The sequence below is a fragment of the Colius striatus genome, chromosome 1, assembly GCF_028858725.1.
Source record: "Colius striatus isolate bColStr4 chromosome 1, bColStr4.1.hap1, whole genome shotgun sequence".
In the NCBI taxonomy this organism is placed as follows: domain Eukaryota; kingdom Metazoa; phylum Chordata; class Aves; order Coliiformes; family Coliidae; genus Colius; species Colius striatus.
The window spans coordinates 20,232,420-20,258,076 of record NC_084759.1 but is presented as its reverse complement, the minus strand read 5'-3'; the positions used below and the strand labels follow the sequence as shown (position 1 = coordinate 20,258,076).

At 41.3% G+C, this 25,657-nt stretch overlaps 1 protein-coding gene across 4 annotated transcripts in view; it reads right to left on the bottom strand.

Annotated features, from left to right (window-relative positions):
- Positions 1-24,480, bottom strand: part of CDK8 (cyclin dependent kinase 8) — an 89,388-nt gene extending 64,908 nt beyond the window's left edge. For 3 of the 4 annotated variants that reach the window (XR_009818455.1, XM_061993048.1, XM_061993058.1), the window contains exon 1: positions 24,309-24,480. Coding sequence is in view for 3 of the 4 variants with exons in the window: in XM_061993048.1 (XP_061849032.1) it covers positions 24,309-24,436 (128 nt within the window). In the remaining variant the exon portion in view is untranslated. Of the gene's footprint in view, positions 1-23,957 lie in introns of all 4 variants that reach the window. The other variant, XM_061993065.1, reaches the window with a different exon arrangement.
- Positions 24,481-25,657: the final 1,177 nt, after the last annotated feature.

Genomic DNA, 25,657 nt, shown 5'->3' with positions numbered 1-25,657 from the left:
CTAGGAATGAGACATTAAACAACTTCAACAGCTCCTCCACCTACCAACAGGCTTAGAAAAGCTGGTCAATCTGCAAATTTCTTTTTGTACCAATATAGTCATTTTTCCCTGCACTTCAATAAGCTGGTATCTTCAACAAAGCAATACTCCCCACTAGTAACAGGCTGTCATGAGAGTGGTAAGAAGACACACTCCACGCACAGCAGAATGGAAACAGCAGTACTTATTGCCGTCATGCACAAGCTACACAACCTTCTGTAAAGTGCCATTTTCCTCAGGGAAACAACATTAACAGAGGCATAAACTTGGGGAAGGAAAAAAAAAAAAAGATAACTGCAACATTACTTCCAGTGGACTTTAATGACAAGAACAAATATGCCTGCAAAATCACCAAAAGAAAAAAAGTGTAATCAACGAGTTTTGTTCTTACAGCTTGAATAAACAAAACACCAAAAAAAAAAAACTTTTAAGAAAACTAAGCTATAATTATAAAGCTGTTTCCAAAACTTTTCCTTTTTTTTTACAGTTTTACTGAATTTGGAAATGCAAAAGCACAAAAAGAAGCATCCAGGCTATGTAAAAAAGAAAATTGAAAATAAAAAGGATGAGGAACAGGTGCCTGCTGAATGGAAACACACTGCTAAGCTTTAGTATTAAAATGCTTGGTGTTTCTACCTGTTATTTAGAAGGATACTTTCAGCATAAATGCTTTGCAAGTGGGAGAAAATACCTGACATGCAGAGAAACATGAGGCTTATTACATAAAAGGCAGTTAAACAAAGACAGCTCTACTGTTATTTCATCTCATCTACCATACATTTTGTTGAAATGCATTGTCACAGCACTGTGTGTCCTTTATTTGGATCTGTAGCTCAGTTTAAAATTCAACTGAGTAATAAAAATAGCATACCAAAAGACTAAGACTTTAAAATCAGCAGTAATAATTCTAAATTTACATTACAATTTTTTTTTAAATCTCAAATTCAAAATTAACCAGTCATAATTTTTGAATAGTTTTGTCTTTATAAAGAAGGAAATGTAAAACTTGACTGCAGCTAAACATCTGAGGGAAATACATTACAGTCTTACACTACCACAGGGAACTGTAAATGCAGCATCTTTTCTACAGGAAACAGACTGAGGAATCTTTTAATTGTTTATGCGTCTTATTCCGTAAAGAATACAAAAATCATTATAATTAAAAGATAATTCTAATAAAACATATGGAGATTTTTTTTTGGTAAGTTCTACCATTAAGAAATCCATTAACATCAATAGTAGTCCAAGTAACACATCCTGCTGTGTCAGCAGAACTGTCGCATGGCTGGTGTGATTCAGCCTCAGCAGTACTAACTCAAAATTCTCTGAGTGCTTTAAACACAGTATTTTGATTTTACTAGCTAAAACTTCATTTGTGCTGTAGAGCACCTTGGCTTTGAACAACCTACCTAAATGAACGCTGAGTAACTTCAAGCCTTAAACTGTATAAACAGTAGTGCGTCTTCACTACTAATAGCAAAATATGGACAGGAGCTTTCCTAAATGCTAGGGAGCCGGGTAAGGCAAAAAATACTAAAGCTTTACTATCTACTAGAACATCAAGCAAGGAAATAGATGAATCAGAGGTTTTACTATAGTTTAATTATCAGAATAGTGGTCAACAGCAAAGAATTACACTACAATGAAGAGAAAGACAACATGACGTTAAACTGTAGTATTCTAATCCATTTTCTTTGTCCTTAGTCCCCTACGTGCTTTACTTCACATGTATATTTGAGATGGAAGAAAGCACTTAGAAAAACACATAGCTATAGGTTAGAATAGAAAAACAAAACACTTATGACAGCAAATTATAACATGTAGGATATTTGACATTTCCACTATGTGACATCCCTTGTCTCTTCCCTCCAGGTCTCAGCACTGGTATTTTTGAGCATTATTTTTAAGTCATATTTTTAAATAAATGAAAGTCATCCTTGTTATGTGTGACGTCCAGTGAAGTTTATTGCAAGAAGCAGTACTTGGCATTTTTGCAAGCTGGAAGATTTTACACATTTATGCTAAATGTCAATGTTGTACACACAGTAAACCCAGAAAATGGCTGTAGCGGAGAGGCAAGTGACAAAAGACAGAAAGGACGCTGAGGTTCTCAATGCCTTCTTGGCATTGGTTTTCTCATGACATCACTCACACTGCTACCATGTTCCCAAGGCTAGTGGCAAAGTCCTGGTGCCAGGAGAACAAAACCAAATTAGGGACAACTTCCACAAACAAAATACACAGCCACAAGCCCACGTGACCAGGTGGGCTACATTTAAGGGTGCTTAATGGAGCTTGCAAATGTCACTGCAAAGCCACTCTATCATCTATGAAAGGTCATGGTGATCATCCTGATGATTAGAAAAGGGCAAATGTCATGACTCCCTTTGAAAAGGGCAAAAAGGGCTCAATGATATTATAGGCCAATCAGCCTAACCTCAGTCCCTGAAAGGTTATGCAGCAAATCCTCTCGGGAAGCTATTTTCAGGCCTGTAATGGAAAATAAATTACTGGGAACAGCTGGCAAGGATGTTGCAAGGATGAGCTGTGTCTTATCAATCTGATTGTCCTATATAATGGGAGGACTAGCTCTAGGGACGTGCACTGGATGTCAACTTGGTGTTAGCAAAGTTTGCGATATGATCTCATAGTATACTCCTAGCCAAACTAGAAAGCTTGGACAGATGAACTATAGAACAGATGAAAAATTCACTGGACTGTCAGACTCACTTGGTTATAATCAATGGCACAAATCCAACAGGCTGCCAGTTACCAGTGCATCGCTTGGGGGATGATACTGGGACTGATAGAACATCCTCATTAACAAATAGACAAGAGGATTGCAGGCATCCTCAGCAAACCCACAGATGATGCCAAATTGGGGACAATGGTTGATGCATGGAGGAACTGAGATGCCATGTGCACTAACCTCAACAGACAGGAAAAATGGGCAGACAAGAACCTCGGAAAGTTCAAAGGTCAGTGCCAAGACTTGTCTCTAGTTTGGAACAACCCCACACAACTGAACACACTGCCAATGGATAAAAAGCAGCTTTACAGAGCAAGACTTGAGGTCCTGGTGGACAAGTTGAACATAACACAGCAATGTCCTCCTCCAGTAAAGGCAGACAGACAAATCCTGGGCTGTATTGGCAGGAGAGTGCTCAGCAGATAGCCAACAGGTGATTATTTTCCTATATTCACCACTATGAAACCACATCTGGGAGCTCCATATTCAGATTTAAGCTTTCCAGTACAAGACAGCCACTGACACAGTGAACAAGTCCAGCAGAACAGCAGGAGTCTGAAGTACAGGATACCTAAGGAGACGCTGAGGGAGACAGGTCTGTTGACCCCACATCAGCAAACTGACAAGAAGCAGCAGTAACAAATGGCAAAAAAAGACATTCCAATTAGACAAAACAAAACCAAACCAAGCAGGGCTAGACAAAGTTGGTCCTGCTTTAATACAAGGTTGAACCTTCCAACCTGAAGTATTCTATGTAGGACTAAATGATATGGTTTATGCTTCATCTGAGAGCCTAAGGAATTTCACACCTGTCTACTACATTCATTATGTATTTTCAAGACATACAGCTAATTCCTAATACCATTTTCCATACCAGACGACACTTCCAAAACTTAACTAGATAAGAAATAAGACCATTCTGGATATATACATATATAATCTTGAGAACCATTTACTGTAGAGAGATTTAAGATACACACCCTTTAAATGAAGAATGCTCTGAAGTATTAAGATGACCCAGGCTTATAGCCACAGTCTAACTGTCTGAGACTGAAAAAGTTTCAAACCATGAAACATTTCAATATATGAAACCCAGTGGTTAACACTGCATACATTTCAGCATACAAAGCTGGACAGGTATATCTGTGCAGAATGAGATATGACTATTCTGTGAGGACAGAAGGTTAACAGCCCAATAATGAATATGATGTGCATCAGCAAAAAATAAATTATAGAAGAAAAAAATGGTACTAAAAGCTTCATGTAAAGGCTGAAAAAGTGCATTATAAGCACGTGACTTCACAGAAAGCACATTTTAGGTCCAAATTTCTGTGAAACTTACTAGTACACAGAATAAGTCTCATAATTGTCCCTGTACTTTCAGGTAAACCTACAATAAAAGAAGAAAAAAACCTTCTAAATCATTCTGAAAAAAAAAAAAAGTCCAAGCTAAAAGTGATGCAATAACCACCACTTCACCGTTTTATAATTTCATTTTTACAAAACCTGCTGGGTTTTAGACATTTAAATGTTTTACAATTGTGTTGATAAAAAGAACTGAAAACTAACAGTTAAGTTCTGCTTTTTTCTTCAAGTCAATGGCTGGCTGCTGAAAGAGTCATCTTCATTGACACACACATTCCTGTCCTTGGCGCTTCAGCCCTGACACTCATTTTCAGACACAGATGAGCTTATTCAGAGAGCTGAAAAGTATTGCCTTTTTTTTTGTTGTTTGGTAGGCTTTCTGCCACATTAAAAGTGCCCTGCTGAATGATCAGATGAGCACTGGAGTTACATAAAAGGCGGAGAGCAGACATAGCGGTTTCTGTCCACATTCAGGCTTCTAACTATCGTTTTCTTTCCACGTCAGTCTGATGTAGCACACTCACGTTTTCCAGACAGCTGCAGGTAAGTGCTACTACTACTGCAGAAATAATTCTGTTAACTGGAAAAATTCACCACATCCAAAGAATTTTTTGTCAAAACATGGAAAATGATGTAAAGATAGAATGGCATCCTTCACTTATAACTGTTTGAGGGTCACTTGCACTTTATTTCATTTATGCTTGATGCATTATACATAATTTCCAAAATTATATTATTCTACAAATACTTACGTTTCCAAGGGCCATTTTTTGTAGGTTTTGTTTTGTGAGCAAACAAAAAATGCCCCACATTTCAGTTGTACTGGCTAAAACAAGTTGGATGAAGATTTCACAAGACCAAAAAATGAACACTAGCTCAAATTACTGCTTCTTCATTTGACTGAACTTCACAGCTTGAAAAACAGAGTGACCCTATAACATGCATTAAACCTAGAGAAAATAGGTTAACATTATCCTCTATATTACAAACTATCTGCTATACAATCAAAGCACAACTGTTCTTAAAAAGTTTAGATTTATTCAAGCCCAGAGTATTTGAAGTTACTTACAACCACCTCAAAGTTTATCTCATCATAGATTCTAACTTGTTCTTTCCATGAAAGCAATCTGCCAAAAAATCAGATAAAGCTCCAGATTCTCTCATGAAAGCCTCTTATGTATCAATAAATGAGACAGGATCGTGAATAATGCAATTGTCTGAAAGCTGGGAGTCTGAACTACTTTGTCAAGTATTTCAATTAAAAGGAATAGTCCACAACTATTATTCTATCTTCTATGAAGTCACATGCAAAGACCTTCCAGGAAGAGATGAATAAAGAACAGTTGGTACTAGCTAATCAGCAGATGAGGACAAATACAGTTCATGAAGTAGCGTGGCTTTTTACATATTTGTGCTTGGTACAAGAATCGGCACCTTACACCCATTCTAATGTGGCTGCTGGCATCCAAGGGACCCAAGGCAGGGGCTGAGACGCGGGAGCAGACAGTATATTCCCCTGCTGCCACCACCCACCACCTCGAGCCAGCGCTGCTCTAGACTCAGAGGACAGCAGCATAACCCCTCAGGAGCCCTGTCTTCACCAACAGGTACATTTCCAAGGCCATGTCCTCATTTTTGTAGGTGTTGCTGATGTGCAGGGACAATTATATGATACCATTATGCAACGATTATCAGGAAGGCCAGCTACATCTTGCCTGGCTTCACAAAAAGAGTACAACAGACTAAAGCAGAATCAAATTAGTGCAAGCTCCTGTTTTGTGTTTAAAACTCTGCAAGAACAACTACAAGTGAACAACACAGCAGAAATCCAGAACCCCGAATCTTCATTTCACCTTAAGATAGTAGTGCAGTAGAAGCAGAAATATGTTAGCAGGAAAGCACTACTAAATGCATGCCCTATTCTTGCTTCACTTCCCAAAGATCTTCTGGAGTTAACTGTCCAAGTCAGATGGATAGACCTTTCATGACTCAGAGCAATCACTCCCATTGATCAAAATGGCACTTTAATTTTACAAAGACATGCCATAGATTACAGCTACATCCACCTAAGTTTCAATCAATGCACTGTATCATCACGCTAAGTTTTGAGGAGCCTCAGGAAGTGTCTGCATAGTCGTTATCATTAAATTTAAATAAATTTCAAAACTCAATTAAGTTGACAGAAATTTGGTATTTGATTTCAATTACCTTGCTCTCTTCTTTCCCCCTTTCTTCCAGAGAGGTAATGAAAATGTATCACTGTTAATGCTAAGCGGCAATTGTCTTCAAGTCCGCCAACAATTTCTAATTGAATTAAAATTTAACTTAAAGGAGAACTAACAGAAAGGTCATGTTTAAATCTAATTACGAAACTAACCAGCAGAAGAAGACATAACTCTTAGGTAACATTTCAACAAATTTGCAGAGTTAGGGAATTTTTTTCTTGTTAAAAGGTATATAAATGACACATAAAAAAAGCAAATGGGGAGAAGACAGAATACAGGAGGAGGGGGGAAAAAAGCCAGTTTGTGCTCTTTCTTGTTGCTATTAGCCCTCCTCCTCTAAAACACACATTTTATCCTGAAATTAAAGAAGTTTCAGTGTGACTAAGCGTTGCTAACACTTTCGCTTGCAATTTTTTATATACAGTATGCTTTAAGAAACAGATTTAAAAAAAACATTTACAAAAGGACAGAAAAGTATAAGAAACACAGTTTGTGACTGAAACACATTTCATGGACTCAGATCTAAATTTACAAGATGTCACGTGAAAATAAAAAGCCATAGTACTCACCAAAATGCTAACACAAGGAGGTTATTGCAGGGGAAGATACACAAACAGAACTCAAGCATTTGTACTTTTTCCCTCTCCCAAAAATTTACAGGACATGGAAAGATTGCTGTGCCAGAACAGCATCACTATTCTGATCAGATAGCAAGGCTTATGCTGAGAATATTTTTTCCTTCAAAACAAATCCTTCAACAATCAGAGTTTTTTGTGGTAAAGGTCATTTCCACAGCTGGAGGAAAAACTATCAACAGCAAGCCAATAAACACTAGGGCTTCTGAGACAGATAATACTATTTGGTGAATGGCAAATACTGATTCACTTTATTCCTTTTGTTGTTGTTTTTTTTTTTTTTTTTTTAAATTAACACCTTTGGCCACAACACATTGTTTGGCATAAAGTTCAAAGTAACGAAGGAAATTTTATGTACATGTGGTTCTTCTGATCTAACAACTTGCGGCTGTCAAAAGAAAAGCCTTTTCTTGACATCTCTGCCTTACAGCTGCTAGCCAGAAAATCCCTTCCCTTATGCCAGCTCTGACCTGTGCCACACTCCTCCATGACACAGTTCACCTCCTGCATTCAGCAAAAAGTCATCCACTTCTTTTTTTCTTACGTTAACAATTTCTGTTGGTCTACAGTGGGGTATGATGACTATCAAAACCAGCACTGAAGTTCGTGGTAAGAGCAAAAGACAATAAAGGAATGGGTATAGGATAGAGACAGAACAGAAAAAGTGAGATGCTGCTCACTTTACTCCCTGCTTTCTGGTGGTTGTGAAATTACAGGGAGTATGGCTGGTCATAATTAAAAAAAAAAAAAAAAAAAAAAAGCAGCAAACCCCCCACCCAGTCCCACAATTAGGTCCAGCACAAAAATTGCACAGAAGCAAGAATCCTTCTGATTTAATTAACTGTCTTCCCCTCCCTTCTCCCACAAAACTATAACAGCCTAAAAAAACAAGTTTCAATACTACACAATTTAAAGACTAGATGATAGGCAGTACTCCACTCCAGACTCAAAGCTCCAAAATGCTTTATAAAAGAACATGACATCCTACCAGTACTTTCATATAAAGCAATGCAAGAGGCACCTATGTAAATTCTCTGTAAAGATTGCTATATTGCATTTGAACTTTCCTCCTTCTCTCAGACTGTTAAGTCACCTCATATTTGCACCACATCATAAAGTACAAGCTGCATGAAGATAGTAAAACATTTCAAAGTATCTGTTCTGAAAAGCAACAAACAGGGCTAAAGCAGTGACCTAAACTTCAGAAAATCAGAATTTCAATGTGTTCTTTCAGTGTTCGGTACATTTTTCTTCAGTGGTCCAATCTGTGAAATTATTTGTTTTACATGGAAAAAAACAACATATTTGCTGCTTAAAAAAAAACTTTTAATGATGAGAAGCTTTTACAGTCATAAATTTGCCTAACAGTCACAAACATACCACTGTAGAATCTACAGGTTCACAGATGCTATTTTGTTATTAAAGTGCTGGAGAGAGTCCAGTGCAGGGCCACCAAGATGATCAGGGGACTGGAGCATCTTTCGTATGAGGAAAGGCTGTGGGAACTGGGGCTGTTTAGTCTGGAGGAGACTGGGGGGAGATCTTATTCACATTTATAAATATCTAAAGGATGGGTGTCAGGAGGCTGGGACATCCTTTTTTTTCTATAGTATCTAGTAACAGGACAACGGGCAATGGGATGAAGTTGGAACACAAAAAGTTCCATTTCAACATAAGAAAAAACTATTTCACTGTTCAGGTGAGGGAGCCCTGGCACAGGCTGCCCAGAGGGGTTGTGGAGTCTCCTTCCTTGGAGGTCTTCAAGACCCGCCTGGACATGTTCCTATGCGACCTGATCTAGGTGAACCTGCTTGAGCAGAGGGGTTGGACTAGATGATCTCTAAAGGTCCCTTCCAACCCCTACCATTCTGTGATTCTATGATTTTGTAAATGTATCCAGTCACAAAACAACTGTTTCCTATCTTCTCAATGACACTCAGGATTTTAGCAACAAACTGTTCCTTGCTCCCACAGACAGAAGAGTCCTTTTATACAGGAATGATTCAAGTTTTCATACAGACATTGTTCCACATTTCTGAGTATCCTTGTAGGCTCTCCTTAGGTCTATTATATTCTGCCTAGGATGAAGGAATTAGAAGGGCCTACAATACTGAAAATGTAGGATTTACAGCAAGAATGACACTGTGTTTTGTGTTCCACTCCATTGCTATTAAGTCCAGTGATTCTCTCTGAGTTTTAGTGCCATGGTTTTGTGAGGAGCTGCTTTTTGCTTGGTAACTGGGGTAGCAGGTTGCAGCTTGTGAAGACCTGGTAAAGAGTTCTCAGACTTTCCCCGAGCTCTGGGGTTCAGACCCACCTCCAGCCCAGCTGGGCCAATCTGGCACATCACTATTTAGGGACAGGAATTTGAAGTGTTTGAGAGGAGATGTAAGAGTGGTACAAGATGGAGGCAACCACGCAGACCCCACAGTCAGAGAAGGAACGAAGGAAGGAGAAGTGACAGACCAGAGACTCCTCTGCAACCCATGGCGAGAACACAGGCTGTACCCCTGCAACCTATGGAGGGCAATGGCAGGACTGAGAGCCACCAGCAGCTCCATGTGAGTGCACCCGAAAGGGCGAGAGATTGTGTAAGGAGGCAGCCATGGCACAGGCCATGCTGGAGAGCCCGCGCCGCAGAGCAGCCCCACATGAGAGGTGGAGAGGAGCTGCAGCCCATGCGATGAACACACGCCGTTGGAGAGGTCTGTGCAGGGCTGCTGGGTGTGTGAGGGAACCAGTGCTGGAGCAGCGTGGAACGGTGTAGCGTGGAACGGTGTAGCGTGGAACGGTGTAGCGTGGAACGGCGCAGCACCCACTTGGAGACAAATGGCAGAAGCCATCAAGAACAGACTGACTGAAACTGCCATTCTCTGCCGCCTTGAGCAGTTTAGCGGGGAAGAAGAGATAAAGACACTGGGATCAGGCCTCTGAGCCCAGGAAGAGGGGTGGGGAGAAGGTGGTCTTAAAGGGCTGGTTGTACTCTTCATCCTTATACCAGTTGTCTTCTGTTGGTTATGTTTTGGGGCACTTTACAAAATTGTCATTATAAACTCAAAAATCTTTTCCTTAAATAATAATAAATTTAGAGGTTACCATTGTGTGAATAAAGAAATACCCATTTTTCCACATGCATCACTTCACATCAACGACTAGATTACTGAAGAACAACTTTTTGAGGGCCAAGCCTTCACGAGTAATTTGCATTTCTAACTAGCTTCTCTATCCAGAGAAGGATCATCTCTAACTTCAGCTTAAATCTTTGGTACAGGACTTTACAGACTTTTTTGAAGTCTAGATGGATTACGTCAACTAAGTTGCCTTAACCTGTACATTAACACCATCAAAGGATTTTAATAGACTTAAGAGGTGTTGAGTGTGTTTCACAAAGCTGCTGTGTCTTCACCTCAGCACCTTTCATATGTACACTATCTCTCTTCTTGGTTCAGCTTATTAGTTAGTAGTTGTCATTTTTACAAAAAGTCCTTTTAAAAGCTCACCTCACCACTGCTGCTTTCCAGTCATCCATGACTGGGACAATTAAAAGTATTGGGATTTACCCTCTGGTTAGTAACTTGCTTATTTCATTACTGAATTCCTTCAGATGTGCAAACACATATTAACTGACTGCTCTTCACATCAGTTCATTGAAACAGTCCCTTGCCCAAAGGCTGCAATTTGAGACAGGTCCCCTGATGCATTCCTTCGTCTCCAATTCTCTACGTTCTTTCATAATGCTCAGACAAAACCAAATTGTTTCTCTTCTTGTCATTTCATCTTCTCTAAACACTCCTTTTATAGGTCAGTGGTGCCCTGGTTCTACAGATAGCATTGTGCTACTGATGCACTGGAATAGCAGTAGAAAAAAGGAAAATTGGCTTCATGCCCTTCTACAGTAGTTTTTCAAGGTAGAAGGAGTGTGTATGTGGTTTTTTTGAGAGCTTATATGGAGGAGAGGTTGTTAGAGAGGCTTTCACACTATACACTTAGCTTACCATCACTTACTTACTATATTCATCATTCATAAAAGACTTTATTTTTCAAAAAGCATAGCCCCATGGGCTTTCTTTTGTCTCCTATTTCACCATGGCAGATTTTTTTAATTGATGGCTTTTAGTCTCTTCATGAGTGATACTTACTGAGAGCCCAAGGAACCATTGAAAAATGTTTCCCAAGCAACTTGTAATATTTCACCTTCTTGGCTCTCTGTTAGCTTTAAGAACTCACATCCTCTCATCACTACTTTCATTTTGTTCTTCTTTTTTAACTGAAGTGGCACCTCAAGTAGATTTCTTAACCTTGTATAGATCCACCATCTTTCCAGGAGCAAAGAGCAAATCATGTTTCTCACATATAGCCCTCAGTAGTAACAGTTCAGATTTGCTATTTCATCCTAGAGTAGGCCAAGTCCTGAGTTGATTCTTCCGCTGTGGATGCCCTGACTCGCTGTTTCAATAAGTAGCTACTCAATGTCCTGAAGTTTTGTCTTGGCATCCCTGCCCAACAGGCATCCACCAAAATGAAACTAGGCTAACAAGCCATCCATTGCTCTATTTTCTGCTTGTAGCCTGTCATGGTTTTGCCCAGCCAGCAAAGAAGCACTACGACAGTCTCTCACTCAGTGCTCCACATCCATCCCCATCCTCATTAGGATGGCAGAGGCCCCAGCAAGAAGCAAGGAAAAAAGATAATCAAGATTGTTGTGCACTTAGAAAAGGGCAGAGAGGGCTCGCTGTCAATTACGGTTCCAGGCAAAACAGACTCGACTGCTTGACTTGGAAAGTAAGGAAAGCTTATTCGACTGCCTACAAGAAACAGAACAGAACAAAAAGCAAGAACAGACAAGGATGATTGAGAAAATTACAACCAGCACTTTAAGATCTCCCTCCCCCATCCCTCCTTTCTTCCCGGGCCCAGCTCACTGCTTCCCATCTCTCTACCTCCTTTCTCCTCCGCGGCTCAGGGGAGGCAGGAAATGGGGGACGTGGTCAGTCTCTCACAGATGGTCTCTGCTGCTTATCTCTTCTCAGAGGACAACTTGCATTCTTCCCCTGTTCCAATACAGGTTCCCTCCTACAGGACAGAGGCCTTAATGAACTTCTTTGGCATGGGTTCTTCCTCAGTTACAGCTCCTGTGAATATGAGGTCCCTTATACAGGACATGACCTCCTCTGATCACAGTCAGTGCCCCCGGTGCAGGATCTTTAATGAAGTGAGTCATTGGCCCTGATGCGGGGTCTTCAATGAAATGCAAACAAATCTCTGCTTCACCAGTCCTCTCCACAGAAGGCAGGGGAGTCTCTGCTCCAATACACCTCTTCCTCTCTTCCTTCACTGACCTTGGATTCCACATGGTTGCTTCTCTCACTCTTCCAACTCCTTGCATGACCACCAGCCAGAAAAGAAGAAGGGAGAGAAGAAGAAATAGGAAGAACTCTCCTCTTCCGGCTTCTTAAAAAGTGATCGTGGAGGCGTCTAGTTGGCTCAGCCCCAGAAGTGGGTCTGGCTCAGAGCTGGGGAGAGTTTTGGGCAACTTCTTACAGGAGCCATCTTTACAGCCCCTTCTCCCTTACCAGAAATAGCTTCATGTCAAACCATGACATAGCTTCTCATACAACAGAGGCAAACTAGAAAGGCAGATAGAAATGCTGCTTTTGCCCCTTACATGAGCCTGGAATTCTACCCAGAGAGTTTTCAGTGTTGCAATAGCTACTCTTTTTTTCAAATCTTTTGGTATCTGACACTCATCTGGCAGAATCATATAAGCTTCCAGTTGAGCTTTTATATAACTGAGCTAACAGAACAGTGAATGGCACTGTTAGCACATTTATTTGTGAGGGGTTGTTTTATTCAGCCCTCGTTAAAGAGGATTGACATTCACCCAGAAAAGAAAAAGAGAGTTTGAACACCAAGTAGTTCAAGTACAAAAAATTAGATAAGACTGAAATTACACTCAAGGACAAATTACCCACCTTGCTGTCTTGAAGTCCACCCAGGCAGAGCTTGCTCCAGTTGTTTTTGTTATGCTCTGTACCTCGCACAGTAGTTCCATGAGAACAAAAGAGATGATGAAACCTGACTGCAAGGCTTCATTGTGGGATTATCCAGTGTCTGAATGCAAACTGTAATTCAAAGTACACCTGCAGCTAGGGCTCCCCCTCAGAGGGTAACGCTATGCCTCTCTCACAAAACACATCTTGGCCAGAAACACAAGGTGAAATCAGGGGCTTGCTGTAATTCAGATCCTTTTGTATTCCAAGCTCCCAGCCACACATATTATTCACAGACAGTACTGAATTGAGTCTTCCTTTTCAATTCAACTCTCCAGTGTCTTTTATTCAAATGTCAACATCTTGTATGCAAGGTGTTACAAGCACACAGCATGGAGCTTTCCCAGAAAAACAGGCAGATTGCTTCAGTGACCTTTAGTTGTGTTCTTCCCTGTTTCACAAAACATGTGCATTTTTTCAAGACTCATTTTCATTTTGAATGTTTAGGCTATCATCTGTAGTTGAGAAAAATCACTATGTTCTCTTGAACATTTTGTCCTTCAAAAAAAATATCCGCCGCTTTAATCCTGGTTTATAGTTTTTTTCATCCAAATTCTAAATTGATTGCACAATATGTTTTGCTGTACTACCACTTAAAACTCAAGGTAGTTAAGATGCAGTTGAATAGAAACTGTTCCCAAACCAGCAGTATCTTTTTACTCAAGTATTGCAAAAGATTTCACGAGGACTCTTTGGCATTCTAATCTTCATGTGCTTAAGTCGGTCTTTCACTAGAACAATCAAAACATGTGTAATAGGGAAACATCAGTAGAATTCTCGTAAAAAGAGTAGAGTATTAAATTAGCCATGCAGTACCTTTCCTATATGAACTACTAAGGACTTGATTTGCTTCTGTATAAAATTATATTTTTTTCAAACAGCCTACAATGCACAAAAGTTAGCAACTAGTTCACAAGTGGCCTTGTACCTAACAAAACAATTGTAGCTACAATAAAGCTATGCTGTAATCCCAAATGTGCTATTATGGAGGCTTGACAAGGTCTCAGAAACCATTTGTTGAACCTCAGAGGAGACAAGAGAGAACAGCAGGCTAGCCAGCCAGAACACAAAACCCTCCTGAATGGTTATCTGCCTGCACGTAGCAGTAATGCACAGCATTACTTGCCAGCTCACAGAGAAAAGATGGGGGCAGCAGGGGGGAACGAGTATGGCCACTGGTGGGATGAAGTCCAAAACTGAAACTTAATTCCCATCCATTCACACACGGTGGGATTCTCCACTCTAAATTCAAGGCTTTTTACAGCAGAAGGATATCAGAAAGAAAGAAAGCCTTTTATTACCACAAAGTGTAGGATCTTGGTGCTCCTGTCTCAGCTTCATTACCCACTCAAATTGAGATAAATATTGCCTGTATTGAACCTTGAAGAGTATTTCCAAGACTTAAATTCACAAAGGTGAACTGATGATCATCATCCACATAAAGTCAGAGTCCACAATTCTGAGTACTTAATACTACCAAAAAACCCCCACGTTCACTTTGTTAATAGTTTAAACAAGCATAAAAAAGAGAGACAATTATATATTGATTAAACATAATCTGCATAGCCTTATGCAGTGTCAAAAAGAGAATTTTTAATGAGATTTGATAAACTTAAGCATAGGACCTTTTGTCATATTTCCAATGCTCTTTCAAGGATTGGCAGTGCCCCTTCTCCCTGCACAAGCCCCAAAATCACCACAATTTTACCTCTAATCATTCGAGCTTATCAAATCAAAGATTTTTTCATGGCATCAGACTGGCAGAAGACATGCAGATTATTACTTTTGCACAGCACATTATTTATCTCATCCTAGGAGACAGCTGTAGCTGCAAGTATACTTCCAATCTGTATTTGCATTTAGACAGTGGATAATTACACAATAAAGCAAAGAGCCTTGGGGAGGAGGCAAAACAAATTAAACTGGGTTTCATAAATGCTATTACTCACACAACTACTGTGCAAACTACAAATGAGTTAAAACCACAAGTGCGGCCCGTGTGGCTTTCTTTACGACAGCAAGGCTACAAGTCCATCTTCAATTTTCCAGCATCTCAAAAGCAGGTAGTACCTCAGATCTCTCTATATATGAGAACGCTGTACAGTCACAGAAATTTTCAGGTTTGAACAGTTTCAGAAATGAAGAGGTTATTAGTATGTGTAGCTAATTTTTTTTTTCTTTACCATTAAGAGGTCCCATGTTTTTGCAGAAATATTTAGTCTGTGTTATCCACAGAACAGTTATATGCAGAGGTTACAAACAATATTATTTACAATGAACAAATACATTAAGGGAAACATCCAGATATTCTACAGGTTATTTTTTTTCTTTTAGAACCTGCAAAGGCGATCAAAGGTCCTGTAGAAGCATGAAAGTTAAGAGCCTCATTACACTCACCTCTAAAAGCAAGGGAGATACCAACACCCCTCTTTCTAAAAAGCAAGCAGAACCAATACCACACATAAAAGCCACCTCAAGATCTTTATATGAGGAAATGCTTTCTCAAAATCTGCTTTCAACCTGTTCACTGAAGAACTGCAACTACACTGTGTGTACTTACCACTTTCTTGCTAATCTACCTGAACTTTGGACCTCTTAAGTACTTACCTTCAAATGCACAAAATTAAAAGATGACATTCATCTTTTAATGCTACTGTTTTATTCCTGCTCTCAAAAATAAGGGGCTCTTTCTAGGTCTGGTCTAGGGTTTTTCCATACATTTTATCAGGATTCTTAAAACTCAGTGCTGGAAACAAGAGCTGCAAGATCTGTGCTCCTGGCCCAGGAGACCTCCAGCTGCCTGACTCACCTCTCCCTCTTTACTCATTCCCTGAAAGAAATACCTAAAACTACTCTACACTGATGACCGATTTGAGCCCCAGGAAAGCTTCCAATTCTGTTGTTTTTCTTCCTGTCTCCAGATCATTTGCTAACACAAAGAATCCACTGGCATAACCCTTACCTAGTCTATATGTACAAACAGATACTTTCCCCTAACCATATTATGCCCAAGCTCTGAGCTCTTGAACTCTGCAGCCTTCCAGCCACCTCCACCACCTCATCTCTCACTTTCCCCTAAGGAACAGTTTAGCTCCAGATTCATCTTTTCTTCCTCAACAACACACAGTCCCTAACATCTACCACTTCACTGCACATATTCTGCACTGCCTTCCCAGAAACAGACTGCACATTACACAGTTTCTAGCATGCCACTAGACATCTTGGTATGTATGAAGATCTCACTTCTGCCTTTCACCTCCACCACTTATTTCTATCACCCTCCCAGTCCACTCTTTTGGGCATCGCTGATGACCGTACATAAACTTCATGTGGTTGGGCAAGGAAATGGGGGAGTCTCTTCCAAAGTTCCCTCTGAATTATTCTGAGTTTAAGTTTATGGACATAAACAAAATACAACCCCCTCCCCCCACAGGAACCATTCCCCAAGGTGACTGAAAATACGCAACCCAATTGTTCCTAGCATATTAGAGCAGATTATCAAAAAAGCTCTTGCTTACTGAAGAGCGGATGCATAAGAGCTCATTTTTAGCACAAACAAGAGGGGACATGCAAATCAAAACAATGCCAAGTACCAATTCTCCTCTACCATTTGCTTTCAGTCTTGATGCTGCACAGTTATTCATCTTTACCAGCCACTTACGTTTTATTATTTTCGTATTCAGTTACATATCAGCAAATACTAGGATGGTCTTAAGCTTGACTCTGGAAACAGGGAGCTTTCTTACATACACAGGAGTCTAGAGGAAAACCAACTATTTGGGAAATTTAAATTATCTGTAAACAAAAATGCTTCTGTTTCAAAAAATTTAACCATTTTTTTTGTTCTCCAAACAGAAGACACTACCAGACAATTCAGTTATTTATGACTCTCCCTCCATCCACCCCCAATCGGCATACTCTATATGAGTACCACAGCAACAAATGATTACCACACTTCTGCTGCTTCCAAGGCAGCAGTGAAAACAGACAAGTCCACCTGTCACTCATATTACAGATTCCTGTAGGAATATATTACAGATTAACATCATACTTTCCAAGGAAAGGATTATCCTCTGGAATTAAGAACCAGAGACAAACCTGAAAGACAGGATGTATGACAGAAATATAGACATGGCAAACATTTTACTCTAAGACAAAAAAACCCCCACCAAAAAACAGCCAGTCAGGCAAAAGTAAGGTCTGAAGATAGCATTTATTTTGTCAGCACAAAACAAAGTTGATCCTGTGAAACACATGAGTTGTCTCCTTTTGGGGACAGAGCCCAGCATTTCTGCTAAGCAAAAATATACTGGTTGCCAACTGTTAGGACCAATACTCCTGTGATCCTGCCTTCCAGTTCTCACTAGACTAATTTTATGTTTAAATTGAAATACAAGATGAAAGGATAATACACTCTTCTGGAAAAGTGAAGCTGCACCTAACAGTATTAACCACAGCAGAGGGGGGAAAACATGGCCTGTGCCAGCACTGCCTCACATGCTCGGTTCATGGAACTATATATAGCAGCCCAGTCTCTATCCCACAAAATCACAACTCCAGTGATAAGGGTCCACTGTAGAAAGAAAGCAGTTGAGGGGGGAAAAAAAATATGTTAAAAGTATTTTGTTTAGAAGATGCTGCTACCCAGACATTTGCAATTGATGTCTTGTTTCTTATGTCTCACTACTTGTTCGTGGAAAAATATTATGGTGGAAGATGGAAGCATCTTGATATTAACTTCCTATACCGAGGTTCTACTTTACTGCTATTTCAAGCACAGCAATGAATGGCTTGTAAGTCAGCAAGTTCAATAGAGACAGATTTTTCTAGCTATTTGATCCTCACAGTAGCACTATAATCACCTTTTAACATCAAAATGGACAAATCTGGGCTGTAACATGGAGCTCTTGTGAAGGGCACATCACCACATCAGCTGTTATTGCATACTGCTAGAGTGCAACCTTGCCATACGCAAATCTAAGCCACTGTACGTCTTTATGTTCCCACTGCAGTTTCCAAATTTCAGCATAATTAAGAGTCTATCCTTATGAAGCATGAGATTTTTCAGCTTCTGCTACAGCAGTCTGAAAATCACAGCTCTTCAGATTCAAATGGTAATAAAGGACATCTCAGTTGTTTTGTGGTTTTTTTAATTGAGAAGAAAAAAAAATCCCATCAACTTTGCAAAGACTTCAGAACCAAAGAATACCCAAAATATACCATCTCACCATCATTTGGCCTAAAGCAGCATTCTCTGACCACCTTCTCTATAATCATGACCCTTAAAAACTATCCACTGTTCCCCCGTGAGAGATCAAACACAGCAGTACATGCTCCTATTATTTACACATATTATTCAAACTTATAAATCCAGAATAAAAGCAGATACAGATCTTTGGTATTTTGCAACACTGTTCTCACACCCCTCTCTCTCTACTTGTCATAAGCTCAGGTAGGAATGAAACACTAACTCACCTTTGCTGCAGGCTACGAAAATAAATCACGTCATAAATAGTGTCATATCTGTGACAAGATAACAGAAGATCACACCAAATAAATCCAAGGGCCACAGAAAGACTCCTTCAACTGCATGACCTTAAAAACCTATAAAGCTTGGAGCCATCTAACTGGGTGAGGAGGGAAGGAAGCAGATGGAAAGACAGTTACATGAGTGGTTTACCAGGAAAATTAAAGAGCACAAGATTTGATGCAATACAGCATGCATACCTCATTATGTAGATAGAGTTTAATTAGGAAATTTAACTACTATGGTAATGGATCCAAAAGAAACTCAGGGCATATATTTTGAGAAGATAATACCACATTACATACATAAATAAAGTCTGTGGCATTTAGAAATTCCACACTATTGTTGACACGACTCCACAGCTCTCCCTGCCTGCCTGCAACCTCCACCAAGTGCTTTGGTTCAAGACAGTTAAAAAACAACAATCACAAACATTCAGAAAGAAAAAAAAAACCAACACAAAAAACCATCGAACCTCGTGTATATTAAATTGAGAGAAGATGAGTTCTTTGGAAGTTTACAGTGAAAATTAATAGCATGAACTTCAATGTACAACTCCTGCAAAGGCTGGAGACAGAACTCACTCCAGACCTGTTGTTTCAGTGCTTGCCAAGTAAAATTTCCTCACTGGATTCATTACCTCTATTTGTGGCACTCCCAAACTGAACATACCTCTAACTAAAAATCAGTTTCATATAAATATAGACAAAATAAGCAGTCTATGATTTGACATAGCTCAATCAACACATACCCATGAACACAGAAACTGGAACTAATCTGGTATAAACCTTATGAAGGGCCAAGTGTTTCAAGAACAAAAAAGAACCACTCCAACCAAAATTCCTCAAGTAAACCACAGTGGGCTCTTCTGAATACACTGCAGAGCTTGGCCCGAAGAACTGCCTAACTTGTAGAGCAGAAATGCATTAACCTTGTTAAAACAGTTAAGTCAGAAGTGACTGGTTTTGATAACATAACAGAACAGACATTAAGCTCTCAATTTTTCTCCTTTGACAACAGATTATGCAGTTCATCTATGTTGCACTCAACTATTTCCTTATTGTATAAAAATATTCCATGCCCCTCTCATCCAATACTGGGATATAAGAAGAGCACTTGCATCTTACACATTACTCAAAACATTGATTCTTTTATCTAATTTGTAGATGTTCTGCCTTCTCTTTTTATTCCAAGAAAAATACCCCAAATCTCTTAATTTTGTCTTGATACAAAAAGTTTTTGAGAGAATCATTATCATTTTTGCATAATTTTAACTAATAAGTAGAAATGATGACATATCTTAGTATATGCAAATGAGGAGTTTACTAGACATCCTTTAGCTTTCCACAATTCAGTTTCTTATACAATTCAAATAGACTCTCAAGGAAAAAAAACTGGTGATAGGTTTGATGGCTTGAAGTATGCAAGGAAAAGTCCAGCACATTAATCTATTTTCATTGTTTCAATTACAAAGTGAAATTTCCAAATGAAAAAATCTGCACCTCTACGTAAAGTACTGCTTCTAACACAGAACTATAATAGCTGAAATTAAATAAAAGGTGCCAAATGCACTTGCGTTCGAGACTTATGTAACCCCTCACAGTCTATGAGAGACTAGGAGAGCACTAGCTTGAGTCACGTAAGTTTCTGACAAAACACAGTCTCATCACATAAGTCTCTTTCGGAGAGAATAAGGAAAGGTTTCCAGTAAAGCACTGAGGGATGTCACTATAGTTCAAGATCTTCAATTAATATCTCTTTTTTTCACTATTGTAATTAAAAAGTTAGATGCTGACTAACAGTGACATTCAATAGTTTCTTTTTCTCATCCAAACCACATCCGATAAACAGGAAAAATTAATATTTGGAAACACTCCAAAACGCCACTGAAACAGACAGCCCTGCTCCACAGAATAGGCTTCTCTGATTTCCAACTGTAGCTGCACCATAAAAACAGAAGAGAGGAAAGCAAAGAAAAAAAAACCAAAAACTGTGAGACCAATCCCATTAGCACTGGGTATTGCTTTGGTGAGAGTACACAACCAGCCCCTGCTGCCAGCTTCAGGAGCACACCATGTGTGCTGCTCCAGCCGGGCAGCCAGGCTGGCACCCACAGCCCTGCCATTCTCCCACTTCAGCCTGCCCCTTTGGGCACTCAGTTCCTAGAGAGCTCAGAGGGAACCTGATTCAGTCATTAAAATAAATAAATAAGAATCAAATCTATATAATCAAACAAATTCAAAACTACTGGCGTATTTTCCAAGTCCAGCAGAAATCAAATAGGTAGGTTTAATATATGAGTTGTGTAGCATTCCTAAGGGAGCATCCAGATGGCACGCAAAGCAGCTTTTTTGCAGGAAATAACTGACATTTTCTGTGGAAAAAAACACAGTAAACTATCCTACCACCACTACAGACGAGCAACAGTTTCTTTATCCAAAGACTGACATTCAATAAACCATTCCTGCATTTCCTTCCCAGTGTCCGCCTAATGTCAACTGCCTTCCTGTACACTTTTCTGCTATAAAAATAAACCCCATCATATCACATAGAGTTTGTTCTAAGCAGGTTTTAAAGCCCACTGCAGGCAGTACAGACTTAAAAATAGGAGGGATTAAAATAAAAACTTGAGAACAGAATGCAGTTTTGCTGCAGGCAATGCACCAGGTAGAGCTCAGCTGCCATGCTTGACATTGTTATTCAGCTGATTTGATGTTCAGACAGGTCTCCTCTGGCAGCAAACATGTGAGAGAACCTCTGGGGAACCTCTGGTGATCTCTGGTGAGACTCCAAACGCCACCTTGTGATAAAGGGCACTGCAGAGCCAGACTGGCTTTGTCGTTGGAGTGGGGCATGAAATCCAGGTCACACTCTCAGCAGATCACTGGAGCACATACTACAGAACATCTCTTTCATTCACTAGAAGGATTATCAAGATTGCTATAAGGCTGTCCTCCAAAACATCCCCATGTAGTTTTAATGGCATACAATTAACTTCTTACAATTAGGACATGCGGGTGCTATCTAGTTTTGAACCGCCATACTGCACCTCAGAGGCAGATGTAGGAGCCATAAAAAAAAAAAAAAAGACTGCAGTCGTACTGAAGACACTAGCTGCTATGGCTCTTGAACTGGATTTTTATTACTGACAGCTTTTGAACAGACTGAAGTTCAGTTATTTTCTGTCCTTCTATTCATTAGATAAAGGAATGTGGAAGATGTCATTTAAGAAAAAGCTGTCCCGATACCTTTAACAAAATATTTGCGGTCCTGCAGTCCGTTATCCAAAACACTCTAAAAATTGTGATATATATTAACAGGCATAAAAGATTTATGTTATTTTAAATAAGAACTGGATTCATGTAACAGCTTTGTTTAAACTTATAAGTTGGAGGGGAAAAAACATATGAAAATTAACTAAAAGCAAGCAACTTAGATGTAAAGAAAGCCCGAGCTATAAAAATACTACAAACAATTCAAAGAGCAGGTCACTCACCCATCGGTATGTACCGAATTTTTGTATTTGGGAAATATTGAAACAACAAAGATTTTTTTAATATTTGCATATATCAGTACACACCCATTGAACTCTGTTTCATACACTCTCCACTGCAAAATGTAACATCCATCCATACATTACTACAGCTTCAGGAAAACGAAAAGTTATTACACATATGCTTTTGCAATTGAATTGATTCCTTTGGATAAAGTGATGTACATGGAATCCTGTAACTTCAATTCTAATTCCGTGCATATAGTTTAAGATCACATGTGTGCAAGTACACTACCAGTTACAAAAGCATCTCTGAGTGTTTCTATTTTACATATTTCAGTGATGTCCAAGGGTAGTTACATAGCGTTATTTGATTCTATGATATTTAAAAGACAAAGTTTTCAGAAATCTGGAGGGGAAATGGAAAGTACTAGAGAAAGGGAAACGAGGCATTAAATGAATGATAAGGCAAAGAAAAAGAGAGGATATACACTGCTCAACCTTTCCTCTTTTTTTTTGTTGCAAACTGTAACAAATGCTGTATCTTGATTTCCTCTCTCACCAAGAAGAGAGCAGATTTAAAATGTACATGCTCAAGAACCGTGAGAAAATTCTACTTTAAAGGTATCTATATGAAGGACATTATTTCATTTTTTTCTCTAAACAACACTACCACCAGTAGCTCTAAACATGCTCTCCCAAACACCATCAAGTAAACCAATCATTTCAACCACAATGTATTTGAATATATGCTTCATCAGTGTCACATGCTGAATTCCCTACACCGTGCTGCAGTCCAACATCCTGAGCAGCTGCACAGAGCCTGACATGAGCGAACATTAGAAATGTAGTCACATCCTTCAGCGCCTCGATCTGTTTTTCATATTGCAGGTGTCTCGATGAGAGCTGGAACCAGGGATGGCTGTACTAGTAAAGTTAGGACCTACACGTACAGAGTCTTGAAGCAATAGCTTATCACATTATTATTTCCCTTCCGCTCCCAGAATTCAGACAGGATAAGAATTTCTCTTCAGAACACTCCAAAAGATCCAAGAGTAAAATAAGAGGAGAACAGCAGTAGCTGACTCATACCAGCAAACAAAATTCACGGTGAAGTAACTGTGCCGCAATTAATATCAGCATGTTTACAGCACAGACAAGGTGTGACCAGTTCCATTACAATATTTGTCAGTAATGGCTAAAGCACTTCTAGAATTAAAGCTTACGTAAACACAACTGTTTCAGCCATAACTGACCACAGCCTGCTTTAAAAGTTTTTTTATTTCTCAAACGTAAGACTTTTAAACCACAGAATATCTGAACGTTAACATGCAGAGCACCACTGCGAGGAGACTGCAAGGAAAGAACGAACGTAACTTAAAATTTAGGACCTGTTACAGGAACGACCCGTGCCTCTACTTCTGCTCCCTACGTGCCTTCCACAATCCCTACCATTCTGCGATTCTGTGGTTCCTATTGTTCTGAGGTTCCGCAAGTGATGCCATGTCATGGACGAAGGGAACCTAAAAGACAGTTTGCTAGCTCTTTCTTTAAAATGTTTATTCAAAGAAATTTATTTACTCTAGTCTGTACGGAGACGTGGTCACACATGAAGCTCTTTTAGAGCATTCTAAAGCCCGGAAGGGACGAACAGATTTTGGTTCCTGAAGCAGCCAGCAAGAATACCCAAAATGGTGACTACAAGTAATAAATCAGACCGAAGAAAAATCCTGGGGGGGGAAAAAAATAATCAAACTCTGTTCTACGAATCTGACGGTCAGCTGAACACTGGCAGCGGCTGCTCACGTATTCAAAAATGAAAACACGTTATTTTCCTCAACTAGGTATTTTTGTCTCTAAAAATCTTCCCGTACCAAAACAAGACTCGTGCACGACGCCGAGGGAATGAGAATTCGCGACCTCCGGCGACCCAAGCACTTGTCCAGGCGGCAAATCGCGGGGTTTCACTGGGCGGCAGCAGAAGCCGCGGCATCGGAAGAGAAGGGAAGGCAATGCTGGAGAGAGGGCGGCACGAACCGGGGTCGGGCGGGCGAGGGGGGAGCTCGCAGAGAGGCCCGGGGACAGGAGGGGGGGGACGCCGGGCAGCGCGGCCGGAGCAGGCGGCGGGAGCCGCGGGCCGGGAGGGACCGGCGGGAGGAAGGCGCGGAGAGGGGGAGGCGCGGCCAGCCTGCGGCGGGGTCCGGGGGGACCCATTCCTCACTCACCCGTCCTTCCGCTTGGCTTTGTAGACGTGCCCGTAGGTGCCCCTGCCCACTTTGCAGCCCTCGTACTCGAAGAGGTCCTCTACCCGCTCGCGCTCCCCGGTCAGCTTCACCTTGAAGTCATAGTCCATCTTGGGCGCGCTCCGCGCCGCGCCGCCCCGAGCAGAGCCGCCCGCGCGCCCCGCCGCGCCCCGCCCCGCCGCGACCGGGCGGCGGCAGCAGCAGCAGCAGCAGCAGGAGGCCCCCGAGCCGCCCCGCGGACCATCCAGGGGCGCGCGGCCGGCGGCGGGGCTGCTCTCTCCCGTCCCTCCCGAGCCCCGTGCTCCGGCAGCTCCCTCGCTCCGCTCCCCACCCCGCCAGCTAGCGGCACAACAGCCGGTCTCCCCGGCGGAATACGGCGGCCGCGCCTGGCCGCACTGCCGCAAAGAAACGTCGCAAACGGCGGCCACCTCCCCGGCGGCGGGCGCGGCGGGCGGCGCACCACGTGGAAGGCGGCGGGCCGCGACCGCCACCGGAGCCCCGCCCCCCGCCCCGGCATGCCTTGCGGGGCCGCAGCGCGCTGGGAGATGTGGTGCTGGCGGGAGAGAGGCGCGGGGCCGCGCCGCGGTGCATGCCGGGAGCTGTAGTCTTGCCCGCGAGAGGCACGCTGGGAGCTGTAGTTTTCCTGCGGCGGGGTGTCGCGCCGCCTGGTGGGAGCTGCAGTCCCGGGCCGGCAGGGGAACGGGCCGCGGCAGCGCTGGGCAGGCCCGGCCCGGGGCGGTGCGAGGAGCGGTACCGGCACGGCCCGCGTGTGTGGTTCTTTCCTGCAGCAGGCCGCTTTCCTGGGCTGCCGGCACCCGGCGCTGCACGGGGGCCCCTGCCGCCGGCTCAGCTCCTGGCGCTGATCAGCGACGCACACCCGAAGCGGTGTCTGTCCTCATTGCAGGGTTTGTTACAGTGAATGTTAAGCTACCCAGCTTACCCCAGGCTGGCAAGAACAGGCACAGTTGGCCCTTGCCTGCTGTACCTGCCAGACCTCCTGTTAACGTTATTGTAATTAAAGCTCTTCCACTACTTTCACTGTAGACATGGACATGTCCCGACAAAGTTTCTCTGTGTGGCTGCTGATACAAACTGGCATCACAGCACCTGGTATTTAATGTAAAAGCTGCTCCCTTTAGCAAGGCCCTCGCATGTGACCAGTAACCAGGCACTTTCTGATTCCTGTCCTAGGCTGATAGACCCATAGTTACAAGTATGTCATCACCCTGATTTTGAGAGAAAACACATAGAATATGGGGGCTCCTGAAAGATGGAATAAAATTTTCTGGAGCCATCTAAATAATCTCTATTTTAATATATAAATCTCCATT